General features: G+C 56.2%; 1 protein-coding gene across 4 annotated transcripts; it reads left to right on the forward strand.

Moving 5' to 3' along the window:
- The first annotated feature begins 1,222 nt into the window (after window positions 1–1,222).
- On the forward strand, window positions 1,223–17,578 carry LOC140905774 (uncharacterized). 4 transcript variants are annotated; one of them, XM_073329232.1, is made up of 8 exons: window positions 1,223–1,851; window positions 3,702–4,103; window positions 8,716–8,842; window positions 11,129–11,242; window positions 12,567–12,683; window positions 13,241–13,354; window positions 14,558–14,671; window positions 15,202–17,578. In XM_073329232.1, exons 1-8 carry the CDS (start codon window positions 1,828–1,830, stop codon window positions 15,750–15,752), a joined length of 1,563 nt encoding a protein of 520 aa, XP_073185333.1. In that variant the 5' UTR covers window positions 1,223–1,827; the 3' UTR covers window positions 15,753–17,578. The 4 variants fall into 4 exon arrangements, with proteins under 4 accessions (XP_073185333.1, XP_073185335.1, XP_073185336.1 ...); XM_073329235.1 differs by lacking the exon at window positions 1,223–1,851 and adding an exon at window positions 1,870–2,236; XM_073329236.1 differs by lacking the exon at window positions 1,223–1,851 and adding an exon at window positions 2,285–2,929.
- Window positions 17,579–19,254: the final 1,676 nt, after the last annotated feature.

Raw genomic sequence — 19,254 nt, forward strand, 5'->3', positions numbered from 1 at the left:
GCATGGTGCCCATCTTGCCTCACCATCATTACAAAAACTAAAGACAAAGCCCAAGGCTCCAGCATGAACTCCCACCAGAGCTAAGGCCTATCACAGACTTCACCACCCTGCGCTCTCAAGGCTTGTCTGCAGCGCCCTGCAGGTTAGACGACGGGTGGAAACTGTAGCGACGCACTGTGCTTATCCTACGCGTGTGAACGGACAGTGACCTAGTTCACAGTAGCGTAGTCCACCTCTGGTCAGGTGAACTAAAGCCCGTTTTAGTTTGCACTGGCCGGGTCCACACAGGGCGGGTGCAGTGCAGTATTGCAGTGCCCACCCCGGGCGTCTGACCTGCGGGGCCATGCAGACATGTCCTATGTGCAAGGTGCAGTGCTTAGGCCTGGCCTTCTCTGACATAGCCACGCAGCTGAGTGTGTATCCAGCCTGGACCCTCCACTGCAAACACTGCTCCACCTGGGGAGAGAACAGACGCCCCAGCGGTTAGTCACCGTGTTTGATGCGCTGCCAGGAGGTGCTCCAGTGCTCTGGGGAGACGTGTGGGGCGAGAACCTGTATAGAATAGAATACAGCCCCCAAGGTAAAACTACCCGTGCTACTGCTGTAATGCCTGCAGCCTCCTGCCTGTTCTTGGAGGTCTGGTCTTCTAGCCCGACCTCCAGGTGCAACTGACCAGCTGCAATTTTACTTAGCTGTTAACAGTCCCAGCCACAAAGGAGGCATGTTTGTGTGCCATATGTGGATGGATGCACTCAGTGTGAGAGCAGGAGTGTAACATCTGGGAGGGGCAAGTGAAGGCTGGACAATAGCCTGCTGGCGCTGTGAAGCCCTCTCAGCTCTTCCTCCACCTCCTCCTTAGCTGAGGAAGAGCCAGGAGCTGGCTTCCTTGTGCAGCACCCCAGCCTGGGTGTGTCCTGACAGGGGTGGGACGGGCAAAGGCTGGGGGCCCTGAGTCTCATGCAGCCTGGGGCGTGGGGGTGGCAGGAGTGATTCTCCCCTGGAGCGTGGCTGTGACTGGCTGGGCTGAGGGACGCCCCTCACCCCACAGGCTGGCTCTGGGCTTAGCCTTTAGCAGCTGGGCTGGAGGGAGCCACTAGGTCATGAATATTCAGACAGTCCTTTCCCTTCGTTTATTGCCATGTTGGGGCCGAAGAGCCTTATTCTTGACGAAGTATTATCCTCTCTGTTCCTTTCCCCTCCCCGGCAGGGCCAGCCCCTGCTCCCGCTCCAGTCCCGTCCCAGAAGCACGGGGTAGCCACCGAGCAGCTTCGTTTCCAGGCCCGCTCAGGGGCCGGGCAGTGGAGGGGGGGGACCGTCCCCTGCTCGAGCAAGGGTGCGGATCCGGCGCAAGCGGCGGCTGCTTTGGTTTCTCTCCAGCTCGCGGCTGCGGCGCGGCCCGGAGGCCTTCGCCTGGCCCATCTGGCCTCGGCCCGCCGCGGGGAGCGGCCCGGGGGCTTCAGGGTCGCACGGGGACCCCGCGGGAGGGCGGCTGCGGTTAAAGGCAAACGCAGAGCCCGGGTTTCCTCTCGTTTCTCCGGGGGCAGAAACCCCCGCTCCGCCCCCGGCAGCCGCTCCCGCTCCCCCGGGGACGCTGGGCCAGAGGCGGGCCGGGCTCCGGCCACACGTGGCAGAGGCGGAGCCTGGAAGCAGCGTCCCGGGCCGCGCGGAAACTGGCCCCGCTCCCGGCCCCGGCAGCCAGGCCGCGGCTCCCTCCCTCCCTGCGGGCCGCGCTCGCTCTGCTCCGCCCGGCAGCGGGGCCGGCCCGTGGCGAGGCGGCGCCGGGACTCTGCCCAGCCCGCAGCGGGAGCAGCCCCGCCCGGGGGCGCCATGGCCGAGCGGGCCGCTGCCCAGGTAAGGGCCCGGCGGGCCCCGGGAGCTTCTCCCCGCCCGGCTGGGGCGGCTCCGGGGGGGTCGGGTGCAGCCTCCTGGGCCAGCCCTGCCTGGGGTCCGTCGCACTTGTTTTTAAACGTTTCCAGGGAGGGGGGCTCCGCAGCCCCCCGGGGAGCCCGGTGCAGAGCAGAGGTGGCCTCAGAGCTCAAAAGCGTCTCTTCAAGAGCCCCCCGGATCCCCCCCGGCTGCAGAGAAGCCCGTTCGCTCTTGTCCGCCGGCGGAGAACCATTAATTGCTCACCAGCTTTTTCTAACAGCCCCTCACACGTCGGGAGACGCAGCAGGTCCCCCTCGGTGCTCGCGTCTTGACACTAAACCTGCCCCGTGTTTTCAGCCCTTCCTCGCAGGTCAGGTTTGCCAGCCTTGCGATCAGGTTTGTCGCTTTCCTCGGGGCTCTTTCCAGCGTGCCCACCTCCTTCCTCGATGGTGGTGCCCGGACTTGGGCCCAGAGCTCCCCCTGGCTGGGGCTCCCCAGTGTCCAGCACTCCTGTTACCACACCCCAGAATCAGGTCGGCCTTTTTGCCCTGCATCACGCTGACGATTCCTGTTCAGTCTGTGGATTTAGGGAGAGTCCAGCCAGATCTATCAGGGTTCCCCGTCCACCCACTTAAATCCCCCAGCCCCATTCACCCTGTTCTTTCCTTCTCCCCCGCTGGAAACCCCCACTCTCTCCATATGCCATCAGATATGGGGCGGGGGGTGGAGGTGGAAGGACAGCCCTGCCTTTCCAAGCCCTCGTCCCCCCCCCCCTACAAAAAAGCCTCCTACACTAAATGTATTAAACCCTGTGGAAATTCCACAAACCAAACCTTTGTCTAACAGGATCTGGCTGGGTAAGTGTGACCCCCTCCCCGAAGGGAAATCAAAAGGAGCAAGGAAATGACAGTCTCTGAGGCTCCCCTTCACTGTACCCCACACTGCAGCTTTCCATAGACATAAAAACAGCCACACTGGGTCAGACCAAAGGTCCATCCAGCCCAGTATCCTGCCTACCGACAGTGGCCAATGCCAGGTGCCCCAGAGGGAGTGAACCTAACAGGTAAAGATCAAGTGATCTCTCTCCTGCCATCCAGCTCCACCCTCTGACAAACAGAGGCTAGGGACACCATTCCTTACCCATCCTGGCTAATAGCCATTAATGGACTTAACCTCTCTCTTAAACCCTGTTATAGTCCTAGCCTTCACAACCTCCTCAGGAAAGGGGTTCCACAGGTTGACTGTGCGCTCAGTGAAGAAGAACTTCCTTTTATTTGTTTTAAACCCGCTGCCCATTAATTTCATTGGGTGGCCCCCAGTTCTTATATTATGGGAACAAGTCAATAACTTTTCCTTATTCACTTTCTCCACACCACTCATGATTTTATAAGTGAGAGACTCGGCATCGTGGCAAGGAACTTGCTGCTCCCGCCAGTGACCCGGAAATGCTCTTTGTGCACCCCATTCCTAGCACGTCCTTAACGGCAACCTTGTGCGTCCCCCGTAGAGACAGGACACCCCCTCCCTGCTGGTCCTGCGTGCACATGTCGCAGTATCGGTGGAGGTGGCGGGGAAGGGTTTTGCATTGTACTGGGGGAGGAACGTGCTGTGCGTCTCCACGAGGGAATTCTGTCCGCTGACGCAGGGCTGGGCGCTTAGCGGAAGTGCACTGTGTGGACGGCAGATTCAGAGGGGGCCGTTGGCCTTTCCTGGCTTTTCAGGGCTGGCTCTCTGGGGCATCTCGCACTTGCTCAGCCTCAGTCCCTTTAAGTGGAGTTTCGTTTGTGGAATGACGAGTCCCCCAGCTCCACTTACGTTTCTGTCCTTGCAAACAGGCTCCAGAATGGGACCCGGAGTCAAAGCGCCCAATACCTTTACAGTCCCGCTCTGACCCCAGACAGACTTCCGAGAGGGAGAGCCAGCTGCAGCCGGCAAAGCTTTCCATGTGGCCTGCAGTTGCTGCAATCCAAGCTGTGGACAGGACGGTGGATTCCCATGCCACGCGGTTGCTGACTCTGGAGAGGAGAATGGGAACAGCTGAGAAGAAATTAGTCGATTGTGAGAAAACGGTGATGCAATTTGAAAGCCAGCTGGAGAGTAAGTGGGCTGCGGTAGGAACTCTGATCCAGGGGTATGGACGGCTGCAGAGGAGGCTGGAGAACATGGAGAACCTGCTGAAGAACAGGAACTTCTGGATCCTGAGGCTTCCCCCAGGCACTAGGGGGGAGGTCCCCAAGGTAACGATACCCCAGCTGGCGCCGAGGGGCAGAACTAAATCATGTGCAGAGATTTTCAAGAGTCGGGGCCTAAAGCTGGGTTCCTACCTTCATATTTAGGCAATGAATAAGTGGCCTGATTCTCCCAAGTGCCGAGCGTCCCACCACTCCCATTGGAGTCCACGGGTGTTGCCGTGTGCTCAGCACTCTGGAAAATTGGGGTATTTATTCATTGCCTAAATATTGTCCCTTTGTGACCTGCTGGCTAGTCAAGTGCAGGGCCCTGGGGATGTTCCCGCTGGAACTTTATATTGATGGTATTTTCTGTGATGTAATGCTGTTTATTTACAAGGAAGGTACAAAGTTCTGCTTCTCCCAACACAGGAGAAGAACCAAAAGCTAAAAGAGTGTCTTAGCTTATAGCTCCAAGCCTTTGTAGCCAGCACCAGAGCCAAAATCTCTCTCTAGGCTTTTCTAGGGTCCAACACCAACCCATGTTCCCGACCACCAGGCTGCTACTCGCTGGCTTTCTCCCTCCTCAGTGTTGTCAGTTCTGTGTGTTACACGCTCGCGTGTGCCCCTTCTCCCACAGGTTCGTAACCCCTTTTGTCTTCGGTGGAGATTTTGCAAAAAGAAAAGGAGGACTTGTGGCACCTTAGAGACTAACCAATTTATTTGAGCATGAGCTTTCGTGAGCTACAGCTCACTTCATCGGATGCATACCGTGGAAACTGCAGCAGACTTTATATATACACAGAGAATATGAAACAATACCTCCTCCCACCCCACTGTCCTGCTGGTAATAGCTTATCTAAAGTGATCATCAGGTGGGCCATTTCCAGCACAAATCCAGGTTTTCTCACCCCCCCGCCCATACAAACTCACTCTCCTGCTGGTAATAGCTTATCTAAAGTGATCATTAAGTTGGGCCATTTCCAGCACAAATCCAGGTTTTCTCACCCTCCGCCCCCCCCCCACTGCTGGTAATAGCCCATCCAAAGTGACCACTCTCTTCACAATGTGTATGATAATCAAGGTGGGCCATTTCCTGCACAAATCCAGGTTTTCTCCCCCCCCTCCAAAAACCACACACACAAACTCAATCTCCTGCTGGTAATAGCTTATCCAAAGTGACCACTCTCCCTACAATGTGCATGATAATCAAGGTGGGCCATTTCCAGCGTAGATCCAGGTTTTCTCACCCCCCCACCCCCATACACACACAAACTCTCTCTCCTGCTGGTAACAGCTCATCCAAAGTGACCACTCTCCCTACAATGTGCATGGTAATCAAGGTGGGTCATTTCCAGCACAGATCCAGGCTTTCTCACCCCCCGCCCCCCGGGAACACACACACACACAAACTCACTCTCCTGCTGGCAATAGCTCATCCAAACTGACCACTCTCCAAGTTTAAATCCAAGTTTAACCAGAACGTCTGGGGGGGGGGGAGGTAGGAAAAAGCAAGGGGAAATAGGCTACCTTGCATAATGGCTTAGCCACTCCCAGTCTCTATTTAAGCCTAAATTAATAGTATCCAATTTGCAAATGAATTCCAATTCAGCAGTTTCTCGCTGGAGTCTGGATTTGAAGTTTTTTTGTTGTAAGATAGTGACCTTCATGTCGGTGATTGCGTGACCAGAGAGATTGAAGTGTTCTCCGACTGGTTTATGAATGTTATAATTCTTGACATCTGATTTGTGTCCATTTATTCTTTTACGTAGAGACTGTCCAGTTTGACCAATGTACATGGCAGAGGGGCATTGCTGGCACATGATGGCATATATCACATTGGTGGATGTGCAGGTGAACGAGCCTCTGATAGTGTGGCTGATGTTATTAGGCCCTGTGATGGTGTCCCCTGAATAGATATGTGGGCACAGTTGGCAACGGGCTTTGTTGCAAGGATAGGTTCCTGGGCTAGTGGTTCTGTTGTGTGGTATGTGGTTGTTGGTGAGTATTTGCTTCAGGTTGCGGGGCTGTCTGTAGGCAAGGACTGGCCTGTCTCCCAAGATTTGTGAGAGTGTTGGGTCATCCTTCAGGATAGGTTGTAGATCCTTAATAATGTGTTGGAGGGGTTTTAGTTGGGGGCTGAAGGTGACGGCTAGTGGCGTTCTGTTATTTTCTTTGTTAGGCCTGTCCTGTAGTAGGTGACTTCTGGGAACTCTTCTGGCTCTATCAATCTGTTTCTTCACTTCCACAGGTGGGTATTGTAGTTGTAAGAAAGCTTGATAGAGATCTTGTAGGTGTTTGTCTCTGTCTGAGGGGTTGGAGCAAATGCGGTTGTATCGCAGAGCTTGGCTGTAGACGATGGATCATGTGGTGTGGTCAGGGTGAAAGCTGGAGGCATGTAGGTAGGAATAGCGGTCAGTAGATTTCCGGTACAGGGTGGTGTTTATGTGACCATTGTTTATTAGCACCATAGTGTCCAGGAAATGGATCTCTTGTGTGGACTGGACCAGGCTGAGGTTGATGGTGGGATGGAAATTGTTGAAATCATGGTGGAATTCCTCATGGGCTTCTTTTCCATGGGTCCAGATGATGAAGATGTCATCAATATAGCGCAAGTAGAGTAGGGGCGTTAGGGGCCGAGAGCTGAGGAAGCGTTGTTCTAAATCAGCCATAAAAATGTTGGCATACTGTGGGGCCATGCGGGTACCCATAGCAGTGCCGCTGATCTGAAGGTATACATTGTTCCCAAATGTGAAATAGTTATGGGTAAGGACAAAGTCACAAAGTTCAGCCACCAGGTTAGCCGTGACATTATCGGGGATAGTGTTCTTGACGGCTTGTAGTCCATCTTTGTGTGGAATGTTGGTGTAGAGGGCTTCTACATCCATAGTGGCCAGGATGGTGTTATCAGGAAGATCGCCGATGGATTGAAGTTTCCTCAGGAAGTCAGTGGTGTCTCGAAGGTAGCTGGGAGTCCTGGTAGCGTAGGGCCTGAGGAGGGAGTCTACATAGCCAGACAATCCTGCTGTCAGGGTGCCAATGCCTGAGATTTTGGGATTGATTTCGCCTGATCGTTCTGTTAATTTAAAGAAGTGTTTACATCCAGTGTCAGAAGTTGGTGACCTCTGCAGTCACCGTACCTGTAGGCATCACAGGGGGAATGTCTGAGCTGAGGGGTCTGTGTATACTGGAACTGTTACAGACGCTCATTACTGCGACAGAAGGGGTTCGTCTATCCCTGTTGTGTAATCTACCTCTCCAAGAGGTGGTAGCTAAGTCAACAGAAGAATTCTGGGGTGTAGAGGTCGGTGTGAATTTTTCACAGCCCTGAGTGACGAAATTAGGTCAAACTAAGTTTTAGATGTAGACCAGGCCTTGCTTTAGACATCCACTTTTGAAACTCGTGGCCTCTTTCCCAGGTCAGTCTATTGAAAGATTTCTTTTCCCGTTGACATTCCATCTCCGCAGCAAGATTTCCCCAGTCAGGGCTGCGCGCTGGAGCGTGATTGCTCGTCTCTCTTCTGGAAGGACCCCAGAGTATGTTCTAACCAAGTTACAGAAACGTGCTACAATAGCGCCCAGGCGAATTGTGTTGACATGCTGCTCTGACGCTGTGTTGGCTGTTCCTTATTCACTGGCCTAAAATGGTTTGGACGAAGGGAGTGATGTGATCTGGCTGCCAACCTGTGTGACGGTGCCTAAAATCACACTGGTTAGGAACACCGTGGCTGCGCTCGGCCCATTCCCTCCCCGCTGCAACTCCGTGGTGTCAGCACACAGCCATCAGCGCTCAGGCTCCGTATTAGAGTACAGGGTTCAAACGTCTGCAGGGGAGGAAGGACGGCCTAGGGCATCGGGCACTGAGCTGGGACTCAGGAGACCTGGGCTCAGTCCCAGGCTTCTTATGTGTCCTGGGGCAAGTCACTTAGCCGGTGTGTGCCTCAGTTCCCCATCTGTACAACGGGCATAACAGCACTGGCCTGCCTCACAGGCCTATTGTGAGGCTACACACATCCGACTGTGAAGTGTGGAGATACAATGGTGACGGGGACCATATAGGTACTTTGCTTAGGTTCAAATGTTGCTCCATATTTGCAGCCTCTGAGAACAAATTCTGTAGGCAAAACCTGAACAAAGAGTCACTCCACAGGGACCTCCTGGCTCAGTTAATCGCTGGGGCCAGATGATCCTTTGGATCAGTACTCCAAGAGTACTGCTTCTGCAATAGCATCTTCCCAGTTCCTGAAACCTGCCGAGGACCCGGGAAGGGGCCCCCCTCCCCCCGGTGAAAGGGGGATCTGGGAGCAGCTGCAGATGTGGAGTCCGTAGCAGCATTTGAGCTGTACTGCCTGGTACCTGGAGAGCGGGATGGAAGCTCCAGCACTGATCCTGGGGGAGAGCCGCATGTGGCATGGATGGAGAGGGGGAAGCAGTCTCTGCCCTACCCCTATGCATGACCAAACATTCAGATTTTCCTTTCCAGCTCTGCCGGTGCGGGGGTGGGGCAGCATAGCCTCCTGCAGCTCTAGCTGTGATGTCTGGGGTGTTTTTACATGAAACCCATTTCTAGTCGTTTCCCCAATAATAGCCAGGGGAAATTGCTCCTCCCCATCTCTCCTGATTCATACGACAGGTGGGATTGACCCAGGAGGTACTGAGTGTGCAACGCTTGTGATTCCAGGTGCCGGTGACGTTCGATGATGTCTCCGTCTATTTCAACGAGCCAGAGTGGGGGAGCTTAGAGGAATGGCAGAAGGAGCTTTACAAGAACGTGATGAAAGGGAATTATGAGGCCCTGATCTCCCTGGGTAATTCTTTTTTCTTCACTCTCTTAAGAGAAGCTGTGAGATCGCTGAAGGCAGAGTTGGCTCCAGCTCAAGTTTACTCTCCAATTCCTTCCATTCCTGGTGGATCAGTAGGTAAAATCCTTGTAGTGCGGGTCTTTGATTGACGGTGCATTTTAAAAAGAAATTAAAATACACCGTGTTGTTCCTTATTCCTCCACCTCCAGTGCTTTCCACCTGTGGCCTAGATGGTGGGTGGATTCAGTTGTGCATATTCTACACATGCACAGAGACTCTGGCTCTGTTGCATTAATGTCAGATCTCCTGACTGAAGCCAGAAGTTGCGTCTGAGCTAATGGAAACCTTTGCAGTCCCAAATGACCCAAACATAGTGACATGTTGTAGCTGGTAGCACTGGAGGTCTCGCCATTTCACATATGAGCTTCGCTCCCACTCACTCCTTGGCCTCTCAGCTTGAATGGCCAGTTACTAGTTCTAACTGAGAAGATGGGTTCTGTGATTGGGCTGCATGGAGACCCCAAGTCGTGTTACGCAGGTAGTTCGCAACCAGCTGCCCGAGGGCAATGGCTTGTGTTCCCCACTGACCTGAGCTGGATTTGAGCCAGTCACCTAGAAGAGAGATTATGTGTCCTATCACTAATTGTGTGGACCATCCAGTTCCAACTCTAGATACTGGACAAAATTCAATGCTGGTGTGTGTGGGTACCTGTAACAGGGTGGACTAGATCTGGAGGAGGCCTCACAGCGCTGCCTCACCCCTCCCTGGAAAAGAGAAGAAGAGACATCCTCCAGGTAGCCTAGAGTGGCTGCAAGGGAAGCAGCCAATCAGAGGGGCTGCTGGAGCAGCCAATCAGGGCCAGAAGGGCCATATAAAAGGGAGCAGCAGAGGATGAGCAGTCAGTTGCTGCCTGGAGCTGGAAGAGGGAATACTGGGTTCCTGGCTGGCTGGAAGAGCAGCAGGACCATGGAGAGCTCACTGCAGGCAGGACGGAGCCCAGGGAAGTCTGCTTGCAGGGACCAGGGGAACAAGAGGTGCTCCTGGCTGGCTGCAGGGGCTGTAAGGGCTAAGACAGGTAGTTGCTGGCAGGGATTGGGGAAGCGAGGGAATCGCTGCTGACTGGCTACCAGGACATAATTAAGACAGGCTACGGAGAGGTGGCCCAGGGAAACGCAGGTCGTTAAAGGGATGTGGCACGTGGCTGATACTTAGAGGGTCACTGGGTTAGGACCTGGAGGGCTGCAGAACATTTTGGACTAATACCCCAGAAAGGGTCCGTTTGCATCTGGACTGTGTGAGACTCGGGCAGAGGACTGAGTTCTGAACACCTGCCTGACAAGCGTAGCAGCCAAGGGGGACACAGTGAGCTGAGAAACTTAGGAAAAACTGCAGCCATGCACACGCTCAGCCAGTGGGTGTTGACAAGAGAAGGGTGCCACCCCATTACAGTGCCACTCCCCTTTGCCCCAGTGGGTTATGAGTGGCCAGCTGCATTGAGACAGATGCAAATGGTATCTGAAGTTAACTGTTAACCCTGGCGGCCCTGCGTCGGGCTGGACGGGCTGGGCTGTGCCTAGCCGGCTGGCTGGCTCCCTGGCCCTGGCTGTGCTGCGCCGCGTCTAGCCAGCTGGCCGGACCCCTGGCCATGCCATACCCAAGGCCCAGCCGGATTTGCCCCAGTCTCCGCCGTGCCAGGCCTGCCCAGCTACCTTAGTTAATCACTTAAAATAATTTTAATCATTTAACCGGTTAACTTTTTTAACCGATATTTGCATCCCTAATACACATCATGTAATTAGTAGGAAGGAAAGGAATAATCCCGGGGGTTGACAGTGGACAGCAAATTCAATACCCCAAATGCACTGCCCAGTTCGCCCCAAGTTTTCCTTGGCTAAGATCCTGCACCTGAAATGTCAGGACATAACTGTACTTTGTGTGTCAGAGAACAGCCCTGGCATCCCCAGGCTCCCTGGCGCCGTTGTATTGTAGAATAAATAGTGTCCAGATTAACCCGTCTGCCCCTCTGCAGGTGGCTCCCTGAACGGCTTCTTGGTGCTTAATAAATAGGCACGTGGATTAATACTTCCTGTGCCCATGGCAGCCCCTTCCCTTAGGAGGAATCAGAGAGTCCCACCCATCAGAGGAACAGCGCCCTGCCTGGTGCAGCTTCTCTTCACATCACCTGTCGCCCCCAGCACTCGGGGGTTGGGTATTTCAGAGCATTGATAATGATCTGGAATGAGTATCCTACTGTGTGAATCAAACCCTGGAGCGTCTCTCTCCATCTGCAGACTACGCCATCTCCAAACCTGACCTTCTATCCCGGATTGAACGAGGGGAGGAGCCGTGTGTCGGGGATCAGGGTCGTTCAGAGGAGAGCGAGATCCCTGCAGACCCCAGCCCAGGTACCCTGAAACAGCTCAGAAATGAGCCCTGAGGTCTCTCGCTTCAGCTGGGTTCCCCGGGGTCCCGTTCCACTGACTGCCATAGCTGGAGGTGTGACTGCCTGGCGAACGTGCACAAGGAGTGAAGTCAAATGGCTTGGTCCAGTGAAAGCTTCACGAGCTCTTTCATTCCCTCTGTTTCAATGGGCACTTTTCTGACACTTGTGCCAGGGACAGGAGAACATTTGGGGGAATTAGGGCGAAATGGACGTTGCTTCCTCCGAATCCCTGAGATTGCACGAGGGGGTTGAGCATCCTGTTTGTGTGTTACTCCTGTTCTTTGCTTTTTTAATCTAATCCCAGCCGGTGGGTAAGAGCAGCGATGGGATGAAGCCACAAATCCAGATCTGGATCTTGATTCCGCTTCCTCCCCCCTGGTTTGACCAACTGTGTTCAGACACCCTGTGACACCGGACTTCCCCTGGCTGGTGCCCCCAGGTTAGGCAGGGCCCGAGAAGAGAGAAGACCTCTCTGGAAGGAGCAAGTGGGAAAAGGGCTCCTTTGAGAACCCAAAGCCCGGAACAACCCAGGGGCAGTTACACAATTTAACCCTGGCAGCCTGCGTGCTGCAGAACATCCCGTGTCCTGAACGGGCTCTGAGACGGGACAGGCTCGTCCAGCCCCCGGGGGAACCACTAGAACGAAGGGAAGCTGAAATTCTAGCAAGCTCTCAGAACGTGCAGCTCTTCCCCATAGGTGGATTTCTGTTGTCCTTGTCCCTAGCAAGTGCCATCTGCAGCCCTCCCCTCATCCCACCTCGGCCCCCTGCCCCCTTCCTGACCATTCTGGCATCGACCCCATCTGCAGCCCTCCATTTCCCCTCCCACCGGAGCTGCACTAGTGTCTGTTCAGAGCAGCCCCCTCTGAAAACCGATGCTGGCAGAGATGGGTTTGAAGCTCCTTGGCCCAGCTCTCAGCGGGGAGGAGAAACACGCAGCGTGTGTCTGCGTTCAGGCTGGAAGGGGGAAGTGCCAGCCAAGGAGCTGGACCCGCGGGAGTTCTGCTCAAACAACAGAAGTGTAGCCGTGGGGGTGCACTGCGGGAGGGACTAGCTGCCCTGTGTACGATCTCATCTGAGCCATTACGGACGTACTTGGGGCAGCCAGCCCCTCCCACCGCCACGGCTACACGTCCAGCTCGAAAGTCGACGTACCCTTAATACCCTTGGCTGGGATTTGGTAAACAGCCTAGCGACTTCGGGCTCCCACCTACAGTGCATGGGAACTGGGTGCCCAACTCCCCTAGGCTCCTTTGAAATCTGAGCCTTTCTCTTTCCTGTGAATAGAACCCCCCGGTTCTGCATCAGACATTTCATTGTGGATTAACCAGGAGGAGGAGGATCCGGGCTGTGGGGGCCAAGGGGACTCTGGGGAAAATGAAATCAGTGGAAGCCCCTGCTCAGGTGAGTAATGGATTTCACCATCTCAGAGCTGCTGAGCGCAGTAATCACCCCGGAGCTCTTTTCTCTGCGCCCAGCCATCTCCAGGGACCAGCAGCCGTTTCCTCACCCTCTGGGCAGACTGTCACTGACGTCTGCATTGCTGTACCCGACTTCTGCTGGCTTGTCCCCCTGCCTTTCAATAGCACACAGCCTGCCTCCGCCTCGCCCCGTGTGGGGCTGGCAATGCCCTGCAGGTGCTGGCAAGGAGCAGCCCCTCTGCTCAGGAGCTGGGACGGGACCTGCCCTGCGTGCACAGGATGCTGTCTCACTCCCTTGCCTCCAGCATGGGAGCCTGACCCGTCTGGCTGTTAGTGTCCGTGCTCTGCGTTCGTTAAACCAAGCGGAGCGGGGGTGTCCCTTAGTGTGCTGGCCATTCAGCAAATCCCCTCCTTTGGAGCCGCCCAAACTTGTCTTTGGGCGGAGGAGGGGTCCAAAGCAAAGGTGGTCGGGCCTGAGCTCGGTGTTCGGATCTGGCCGAGAGCGGGGGAACGCGGTGTAATCCTCTTTGCCCTGAACAGAGTTTCAGATTGTCCCCTCTGATGCCGTGTCCTGGGTTAAACGAGAAGAGGAGCCGTGTGCGCAGGATCAGCCGGTCTCTGGAGAAAGCAGAACCCCTGCAGGCCCCAGCCCTGGTGAGTAGCAGCCAAGACCACTGGGCACAGGGCGTGAGGGGACGAGTGGGGAATCCAGCTGGACCGTTTTACAATTTCTGCTCATCTGCTCTCAACTTCTGACATGTTGTTAGTTTACAGGCTGCAAGCCAGCCGCTCGCACCCCCTCCTGGCCCTGCCACCACCCAGTCCCATCGCTGAGCCTCTCCTCCTTTCCCTCTTTGGACAGTCTGACCACTGGTCTTAGCCCCTCGTTTTCTGCTGCTTCTTGATCCTCACAAACACCTTTTATATCCATTAAAAAGAGGTGTCTTCTCTCCTCCAGCAAAGAGCCAGTGCTGGCTTTAAACCCCTAACTCAGGGTTTAAGTGGGAGTAGAAACCAAACTGGAACGTAATCCCACAGGAGTGGAAGGGACCCCTGGGACCTGGAGTCCAGTCCCTGCTATCGCCAGCCACCCCAGCATGGAACTCGTTGCTGGAAGTTTGTTTATATCCCTGTTTTTTCAGGGTGGCACCAGATACAAGCATTTATGGCTAAATTAGTATTAAATCCAAGCGGAATTTGTACAGTTGCTCCAAACATGCCTAAAAGCCCCACTAGTCAGGAGTTGCTACATCCAAACAGTGATGAACCTTGATAAGCCTGTACAGACGTTGATCAAGGATACGCACAAAAAGGAGTCGACCCAGGGGTGCTCAAACCCACGCTGGCTGGCTCCCATGAGGACAGGCAGACACGCTAATGAACGAAGCTCACCCCTTTATACCCTTTCACAAACGAGTGATGTCCGATCACCTGCCGTTGTCTTCTCTAATGGCCAGGGATTAGGCAGTGTGGAGTTGTCCTTTCTCTGGCTTTGGCTAAAAAATGCTGGAGCAGTTGGACAAGGAATTTTCCTTCTGACTTCATCAGCTCCGCTTCCGGTTTAATATTTCCCGCAGAGCGTACCCTGGTGCAGGCACGGCTGCTTCAACCCTCCTGTCACGCCTTCCCGCAGCTGGGAAGTGCCTCCCCTGTACGGAGCCTGCAAAACCAGATTCTCTGTAGTCAAGTGCATCTAACCCTGAATAGACTAACCCGACTCGTTCAGAAACCTACAAGCTCCACCTTCAAACCCCTTTTTCTTGCCTCCGCTTCTGTCGGGAGCCCCCTCCGGGAGGTCTGTCCCCTGATGGTTAGAACCCGTCTGCTAATTCCCAGCCTGCTCTTCCCTGTGAACAGAATCTCCTGCTCCAGCACCTGGCCTTTCCCCCTGGGTTAAACCGGAGCCGGAGCCGTGTGTGGGGACTCAGCCGGCTTTGGAGCAAAGGGGGCTCCCTGCAGAGCCCAGCGCAGGTGCGTGTTGGAGAGAAACCGCTCGGAACCAGTGAGTGCCGACAGGAGCTGGTCAGATCCAACTTTCAGCGCATTGCAACTGCAAACGGGCTGCCGGGATCATCAGGCCCCTCCCATCCCCTCCAGCACGGCCCCTCTGCCGGAGGGAGGGGGGTGGCGTAGGCCTGGCCATTCCAGCGTCACTCCACCTGGGGAATTCCCAGCAGGCCACGTAAGGCTGCTGTGCAAGCCCAGAGTCGCTCAAAGCAGCCTCATCGCTGGTGATCTCAAGGCCCAGGGCCAACCCCAGCACCTCAGGGAGACAGGGAAAACTTCCCCTCTGCCCTTCTCTAGGGGGAACAAAGGATTTATCGACCCCAAAGCGAGGCGGAGCCAGGTCCGGTAAACCAGCACCTTGATGAGTGTCCCCGCTCGCTCCCCACGGCCAACTTCCTGGGACTTGACTCCAAAGCTGGAGCCCCTGAGTCGCAGAATTCCCTCCCTCCCCGGCAGGTGACGTGAATAACGGCTGCTTTCTTCTGCCCCGGCAGGTGACGAGATCCCGCTCCAACTTGCAGAGGAGCCTCGTGCCGAGGAGGGGGGCGAGGGCCCAGGCCCCCCTGGGGCGTCCAAAGGGACCAGGGTCCAGAGCCCCGGGGAGGGCCCTGCGGCTCGGCAGAGAAGCGTCCTAGGGAGGTCGGCTCAGGGCAAGAGGGGCATTGGGGAGCTCAGAGCGGCCGGGGGCCAGCAGAGAGCCGTGGGGGGCGAGCGGCCCGGCCCGTGGCCTGAGCGTGGGAAGTGCTTGGGGCAGAAGCAGTCGCTGCTGAGCCCCAAGAGGAGCCAGCTGGCGGAGAAGCCCGCCAAGTGCAGGGAGTGCGGTGAGAGCGTCGGCCGGGTTCAACGCTGCCTCCAGGACCAGCACATGCCCCCGGGCAAGCTGCCCTTCACCTGCGCCGAGTGCCGGAAGCGCTTCCGCAAGAAGCGGCCCCTGCTCTTCCCCCCCGGGCTGCACCCGGCCGAGCAGCCCTTCTCCTGCCCCGCCTGCGGCAAGGCCTTCGGCCGGCGGGACACGCTCCTGGCTCACCAGCAGACCCACCTCTGAGAGCACAAGTCCGTTGCGCTGCCTGTGGCCAGGGCTTTGTCGCCGAGGGGCACACGCAGCACCAGTGGGCGCCCGCCATGGGGGGCTGCCCCCCCAGTGCGGGAGGAGCTTTGCCCACCTGTGCCTCCTGGCCAAGCACCAGTGGGTCCCTCCAAGGGCACTCAGTGTGGACGGGGCTTTGCCCGCCAGGACAGCCTGGCACAGCACCAGAGGACTCGTCTCCTGCACGAGCCTGCCGAGGCCACCGCGGGGCTGGCAGCGGGGAGCCAGGGCCTCTCGGGCTGCACCGGCCCCTGAGCTGGGCTTGGCAACCCAACCCCCAACTGTGCCCACGTGACACGTGTTACATCCCACCCGTGCCAGGCGAGGCAGAGACCCTCCAGGAATAGAGTCCCTGGGGAGGGTTTGGGCCAGCTGGGCTGTGGCTGCCCACCCGAGCCCTGCAGAGAAACCATCTGTGCGGGGACAGGGCTTCCCACAGCTCCGTGGTGGGGAACGTGTCGGGTCGGAGCACTAAGAGGTCCAGCACCGCTGGGAGGAGCAGCCGCACTGCTCCTGAGCACGGGGAAGGTTAAACAGGGACACTGAGAATCCAGGCAGGAGTGTCGCTCGCTGTGGGAACATCCTTGGTCATACACCACGAGCCAGCTGGGCTGGTGCATTCGGGTCCCTTTGCGCACCCCTGTGTTCGGGCAGCACAAAGGGGCCGGAAAGCAGCCAGGTCGGGCCAGCTGAGAATCCCCGGGCATGGGGGAGCTCTCAGCTTGTGCACCGACTCCCGTGCCACCATGGCCCACCCAGCCCTGTACTGGGGGCTCAGCCAAAGTGCCCAGTGCCCCAGCTCTCCCCACTTTGCCCTGAATGCCGTGAGCCCTCCACACCTCTGATTATCCCCAGGCAGGGCCTTCCGTTCTAGGGTGGATGGGCCGTTCCTAACTGCGGAGACTCCAGTGGGGTCTGGCTCGCATGCTCTTGCCTGTTATTAACTGGACAGTCTGACCAACGGGCTCGGGCAGGTCATCAAATGATGTCTGATGGTAACTTGGTCGGTACTGACCTGGGACCAGGTCACAGGAGTAAAGCGCCATCCCTTGTGACCAGTCCTCCCTGCTCCCAGCCACTTGGCTGCTCCGAAGTCATTGAAGCACAAGATCACGCACAGTGGAGAGGAACCGCGTGCGTGCACCGAGTGTGGGAAAAGCTCCCGGTATGAGCATCTCCTGGTTACCTGCCAAGAGTCACAGCAGGACAAGCTCCTCCTCAGGGACGGGTCCCTGGGCCTGCAGCAGGGAATCAAACCTGGGCCCCTCTGTTCCAAAGCAGAACAGGGCTGGTCGCTCAGCCGTTCTGGTTTGACGGTAGAAATATCACAGCTGTTACCGGCTCAGAAACAGCTCAGGAATTTAACTCTCGGCGCTGGGAGAACCCACTGCCCTGCACCCTGTGCAGTCTTTTCCCCAGTGCAAAGTGCGTGCAGAACGCTTCCAGATCAGCTTGCTGCAGCCTCTCCCCCTGGGCCAGTGTCAATGAGAGCAGAGGGTGCAAGGCAGTGGGGGGACAGGCCCTGAGTTGCAGTCATGGATGGTTCTCCAGTGAGGACAGCTAGGTTGGGATTTTCATAAGTCTTTGGGAATTAGGTGCTTAAATTCCATTCAGAGTCAATGGGAGCTGGACACCAAGCTCCCTTAAGGGGCCTGAGGCTTGGAGCTTAACTTGTTTCTAGAACAGGGGTCAGGAACCTGCAGCATGCATGCCAAAGGCGGCATGCGAGCCGATTTTTACTGGCACACTGCTGCCAGCCAGGGTCCCAGCTGCCGGCCCCACTCAGCCCGCTGCCTGCCTGGGTGAACGGAACCCCAGGCCGGCAGTGGGCTGAGCGGGGCCGGTGGCAGGGACCCCGGCTGGCAGGAGCCAGCAGAACCCTAGACTGGCAACGGGTGAGCCCCTGCCCGTCTGGGGTTCTGTCCGCCATCCCACTCAGCCCACTGATGGTCTGGGGTTCTGGCTGCTACCCAGCTCAGCCTGCAGGCAGTCTGGGGTTCTGGCCGCCGGCCCCTTGCTAGCCGGGGTCCCAGCCATCGGTCCTGCTCAGCCTGCTGCCGGCCTGGGATACCAGCCACCCGCCCCGCTCACCTCGCTGCTGGTCTGGGGTTCCAGCCGCCTGGTCCCCTGCCAGCTGGGGTCCTGGCCGCCAGGCTCACTCAGCCCGCTGCCAGTCTGGGGTTCCATCAGTGGGGGCCCTGTAAATGTAAAATTTATTACTGGCACACAAAACCTTAAATTAATGAAGACTTGGCATGCCACTTCTCAAAGGTTGCCGACCCCTGTTCTAGAACATTAGGTTTGGATTGAAACATAAATCCTTGATGCTGCTGGTTCTACTCCACATCCCTACCTGCTTAAGGGAAGTGGTAACATACACAGCGAAATGTCAGAATAAGCTGGGTTTTTAAAATTACTTTCAAAATGCTGCTTTTGGCTGCCTACCTTCTCTGACCTCCCCAGCACAGCCTGTTCCCAGCCTGGTGTGGGCTTCTCCTCTTCTGCCTTGGTTCACACGTCGAGGTATTTATTCTGCATCACAGATGCGGGCTGCTGAGGTTTTTCTTTAGTTTCATTTGAGAGGTTTTGGGCGCGTTTCGGAACTGATGCTCTGACACCCAACATACACTGGGGTTTCCTTTTCAGGAGGAGTCAGGGGAAGAGAATCCCCTTCCCATGATTTCCAGGATCAAAAGGCTGCTGGAAACCTGTCTGCTCCAGAAACATGTAAAGAGCAGCTTGGTAGAAATGGGGGTTTTCTAAAGTCTGTAAATAAAATAGCACAAGCTAATTCCATGGTCCTTGGCTCCTTTCTGTCCTCCTGCAGCAGAGGGAAGAAGAGTGTTGTGGTCTCTAAATAACAGGGAGTGGGGAGTGTACGGTTTGCTACAGACAAACTCTAGCCCTGCCCTATGCAGGTGGGACCCTGCTGAATTCTGTGGCCCACTGTGGACAGCTGAAAGAGACAGGTAGCGATGGCCCCTGTCCATGCCAGGACAGGAGTGGGAGCTGGATCCACTTTGCACCCAGAAAAATGGATGTTGGGTGGGTTGAGGCCTTCTTGTAACACGAGCCCTAGCCAAGAGGTGCGGCCCTGTCACGGTGTGGCTCAGCAGTGTGTTTTGTGGTGTTACTGCGCTGTTACGCAGCACCACAGTCTAGGCTCTTGCAGGCAGCCAGAAACCTGCGCATTGTTTTAGTGTCCACAAGTGAGCAAGGCACTTCCCCGGAGAGCCAGCTGTCTGCCTCCCAGGAGCGTACAGTGGCGGACTTGGTAGACAAGTGAGGCTCTAACATACACCAGCAAGGGGAACATCCCAAGGGAGGGATTCAAGTCACGGAGAGGAGACGAAGCGGTTACTTGGATCAGGCAAGTGGGTGGAATTCTCCCCTGTGCAGAAGGCCAGCCAGGCCATCTGCATCTTACATCCTGCTTCAGCCCTACAGCATCAAAGTGTTG

The sequence above is a fragment of the Lepidochelys kempii genome, chromosome 2 (genome assembly GCF_965140265.1).
Source record: "Lepidochelys kempii isolate rLepKem1 chromosome 2, rLepKem1.hap2, whole genome shotgun sequence".
In the NCBI taxonomy this organism is placed as follows: domain Eukaryota; kingdom Metazoa; phylum Chordata; order Testudines; family Cheloniidae; genus Lepidochelys; species Lepidochelys kempii.

Excerpts from the sequence above, each read along its gene's own strand:
- LOC140905774 (XM_073329232.1), top strand. The coding sequence starts at position 1,828 with ATGGCCGAGCGGGCCGCTGCCCAG. Across the intron at positions 4,104-8,715 it reads CTAGGGGGGAGGTCCCCAAG|GTGCCGGTGACGTTCGATGA; the intron begins GTAACGATACCC and ends TTGTGATTCCAG. Across the intron at positions 14,672-15,201 it reads CCCTGCAGAGCCCAGCGCAG|GTGACGAGATCCCGCTCCAA; the intron begins GTGCGTGTTGGA and ends CTGCCCCGGCAG.